Source organism: Octopus bimaculoides, chromosome 27 (assembly GCF_001194135.2).
Source record: "Octopus bimaculoides isolate UCB-OBI-ISO-001 chromosome 27, ASM119413v2, whole genome shotgun sequence".
Taxonomy (NCBI): domain Eukaryota; kingdom Metazoa; phylum Mollusca; class Cephalopoda; order Octopoda; family Octopodidae; genus Octopus; species Octopus bimaculoides.
The window spans coordinates 13,031,675-13,035,203 of record NC_069007.1 but is presented as its reverse complement, the minus strand read 5'-3'; the positions used below and the strand labels follow the sequence as shown (position 1 = coordinate 13,035,203).

At 41.8% G+C, this 3,529-nt stretch overlaps 1 protein-coding gene across 2 annotated transcripts in view; it reads right to left on the bottom strand.

The window, feature by feature from the left end:
• The window catches only part of LOC106867682 (prostaglandin G/H synthase 2), a 75,343-nt gene that overhangs the window by 11,065 nt on the left and 60,749 nt on the right, over nt 1-3,529 (bottom strand). For both annotated transcript variants that reach the window (XM_052977213.1, XM_014912623.2), the window contains exon 10: nt 2,631-2,775. In XM_052977213.1, coding sequence (XP_052833173.1) covers nt 2,631-2,775 — 145 coding nt within the window. The remainder of the gene's footprint in view (nt 1-2,630; nt 2,776-3,529) is intronic.

Sequence of the window (3,529 nt, the reverse complement as noted above, 5' to 3'; positions counted from 1 at the left end):
TATATATATATATATATATATATATATATATATACATATATATACACATACATATATACATACATGCATAACTACATATGTACATACATACATGAATACATATATAGGAACATATATTCACACATACAAACATACATATGAAGACATATACAAATACACATACACACACATACAAAAATATACATAGACACACATACACGAATATACATAGACGCACACACACATACATATACAATGTATATATTAAGAAATGCAGCTTATGGAGGTGTTTGTTAATAATTGAAGTTTCATCGATGAGAAAGCAGGGAAATGTGGAAAAAGAGGAACAACAGCAACATTATTTCAATGGTATTTCATTGTCTGCTATATGTCATGGCGGTTGGTCAATTAATAAATAACAGAGACTGGCTGTGTGGGGTGGGGGTGGGTGGGAGATTTATCGTTTCCACCAGCGCCACTGCTACTACCATCGCCACCACCACTACTATCACTGCCATCACCACTACTACCACCACTGCTACTGCCACTACTACCACCACTACCACTACTACCACCACTGCTACTGCCACTACTACCACTACCACCACTACCATGAACACCACCACTACCACAGCCACCACCACTACCACTGCCGCCAACACTACCACCACCACTACCACTATCACTGCTACCCCACTACCACCACCGCTAACATTACCATCACTGCCACCACCACTACCATCAACACCGCCACTACCACAGCCACCACCACCACCACCACCACCATCCCTGCCACCACCTCTACAAGCAATAGATCCAGCAAGTCAATCAGTTACATAAGAGGGGCCCTTGGTACAGCATTTTCTTATAAGGTTGCACACTTCTTAACTTACAAGAAATTTTAGGATTCTTGGGGCACAATTTAGGGATTCCAGTGGGTAGGGAACTGTATTTATGTAAAAAAAATTTTATCAATTTCCTCACTGAAAATGATTTAATTTATATTTTAAGAATTAGGCACGATGTGGCTGCGTGATAAGAAGCTTGCTTCTCAACCACATGGTTCCAGGTTCAGTTCCACAGCATAGCACCTTGGGTAAATGTCTTCTACTACAGCCTCAGGCCAACCAATGCCTTGTGAATGGATGTAGTAGATGGAAACTGAAAGAAGCCCATTGTATATGCGTGTGTGTGTGTGTGTCTGTATTTGTGTCTGTGTTTGTCCCCCACCACCACTTGACAACTAGTGTTGGTGTGTTTACATCCCCGTAACTTAGCAATTTGGTAAAAGAGATCAATAGAGTATCAAGCTTTAAAAAATGGGTCTTGTAATCAATTTCTTTGACTAAAATTTCTCCAACGTGGTGCCCCAGAATGACCGCAGTCAAATGATTGAAACAAGTGAAAGATTAACGATAAAAGATAACATAAAGCTGTTAATGTTATATAACGAATTATCTTTTTCAAAGAGGAGTGGGGGGGTCAACCGGACGATAGTGTTTCTGCCTTATTGTTGGGGCGAGAGTCATTGACACTGCTGTGGGATTGGAAGAATGGACTAGCTGAACTCTTATAAAAAGTAGCGTATTGGTTGAGACTGAGAGAAGTCATTGAGAGTTCGTGGAGGTCATAACGAGTCTTTGAGAGTTTGTATTTATTGGAATAATTTGAAGTACATCGTGTGAAGACAGTTGTGTCTATCCCAGCTTCTATTTATTTATCCAACGTATAGAAGGATATAAAACTTATTATACTCTTATCAGTGATAGAATACTCTACATCAGTGGTTCCCAAACATTTTCGGGTGGTGTTGATGGTAGTGGCGGTGTTGATGGCAGTGATGGTAGTGGTGGTGGTGGTAAAGGTGGTGGTAGTAATGGTGGTAGCAGTGATGATAGTGGTGGAGGTGGTGGTAGTGGGGTAGCAGTGATAGTGGTAGTGGTGGTGGTAGTGTTGGTGGCAGTGGTAGTGGTGGTGGCTGTGGTAGTGGTGGTGTTGATGGTAGTGGTGGTAGTGGTAGTAGTGGCAGTAGCAGTGGTGGTTGTAGTGGTAGTGGTGGTAGTAGTGGCAGTAGCAGTGGTGGTAGTAGTGACAGTAGCAGTGGTGGTGGTAGTGGTGGTGGTGGTGATGGTAGTAGCGGTGGCACTGGTGGAAGCGATAAATCTTGACACCCAGGCTACTGTCCTAGGGTCCCCACCCCAACTAACCATCACAAACATAGACCCCTTTCAGAAGCATATTCAAAGCAACTGTATTTCACAAATAAAACTTAACCTAGTGAACCCATTATTTTGTTGTCTTTACATGAATCGCCACGCCATTATTGCCTTACTTTTTACATGAATCGCTCCCCGATTATCACCCCAATTTTCCTCAACACCGCTTTGGAACTTTCCACCATCCTCAGGGGGCAATACCACCCACTTTGGGAATCATTGCTCTACATAATAAAGCTACTATGTGCAAAAGGAATACATATAATGATGCAATGACCAAAGCTAGAACATGTCTGATCTTAAGGTCTGCTGAGACTAATGCTGGCTTTGGATAAAACAACAACAAACTGATCTAACAACACCTTGGTACAATGTCTCCAATTGTTAACCAAATCAAAATGAAATAAAAATAAATGAAAATCGTGTTTTACTAACCTGTCAATTCAAAGAAGTTTTTGTAAGGTTTCAAATTGAACCGTCGTCGATAATTATTGAATGACTGTAATCGAAGCAATCGACCATGTTCAATGATTTCTTTGGCAACGTGCAGTGTGACTGCTCCATGGTTGTAAGCTGTCATCTAGATAATGTGAAATAAAGAGATACATGTTAAATGGAAGAGGTACATACATGGTGCATAGGTGAGGTACATGATGTATGGAAAAGGTACACAGGTATATAGAGGAAGTATTTTGCTTGTGATTACATGAGGTGCAGGATCAATAGAAGAGGTATATGGCCAATGAACGCTGAGAGATGTTTTCTTTCTGATAATAAATTTGAGAGAGAGACAGTCTGTCAGTTATGACGACAAGGGTCGCAGCTGATACAGTCAATGGAACAGCTTGCTCATGAAATTAACAGGGCCAAACACTCCACGAACACGTGTACCCTTAATGTAGTTCTCAGGGAGATTGAACTTGACACAGATGTGTGACAGGGCTGGCCCTTTGAAGTACAGGTACAGCTCATTTTTGCCAGCTGAGTGGACTGGAGCAACATGAAATAAAGTGTCTTGCTCAAGGACACAACATGTCGCTGGGAATTGAACTCACAATTGTAAGAGCGTGTGCTGAATGCCCTAACTACTAAAAAATAGAAAATGGAATGGCTGTGTGGTAAGAAGCCTGCTTCCCAACCACATGGTTCCAGGTTCAGTCCCACTGTGTGGCACTTTAGGTAAGTGTCTTCTACTACAGCCACATGCCGACCAAAGCCTTGAGAGGATTTGGTAGAAAAAGAAACCTTTTTTTTTTGTGTGTGTGTGTGTGGGTGGGTGGGTGTATGTATGCATGTATGCTTGTCCCCCCCCCCCATCACCATTTGATAACTGG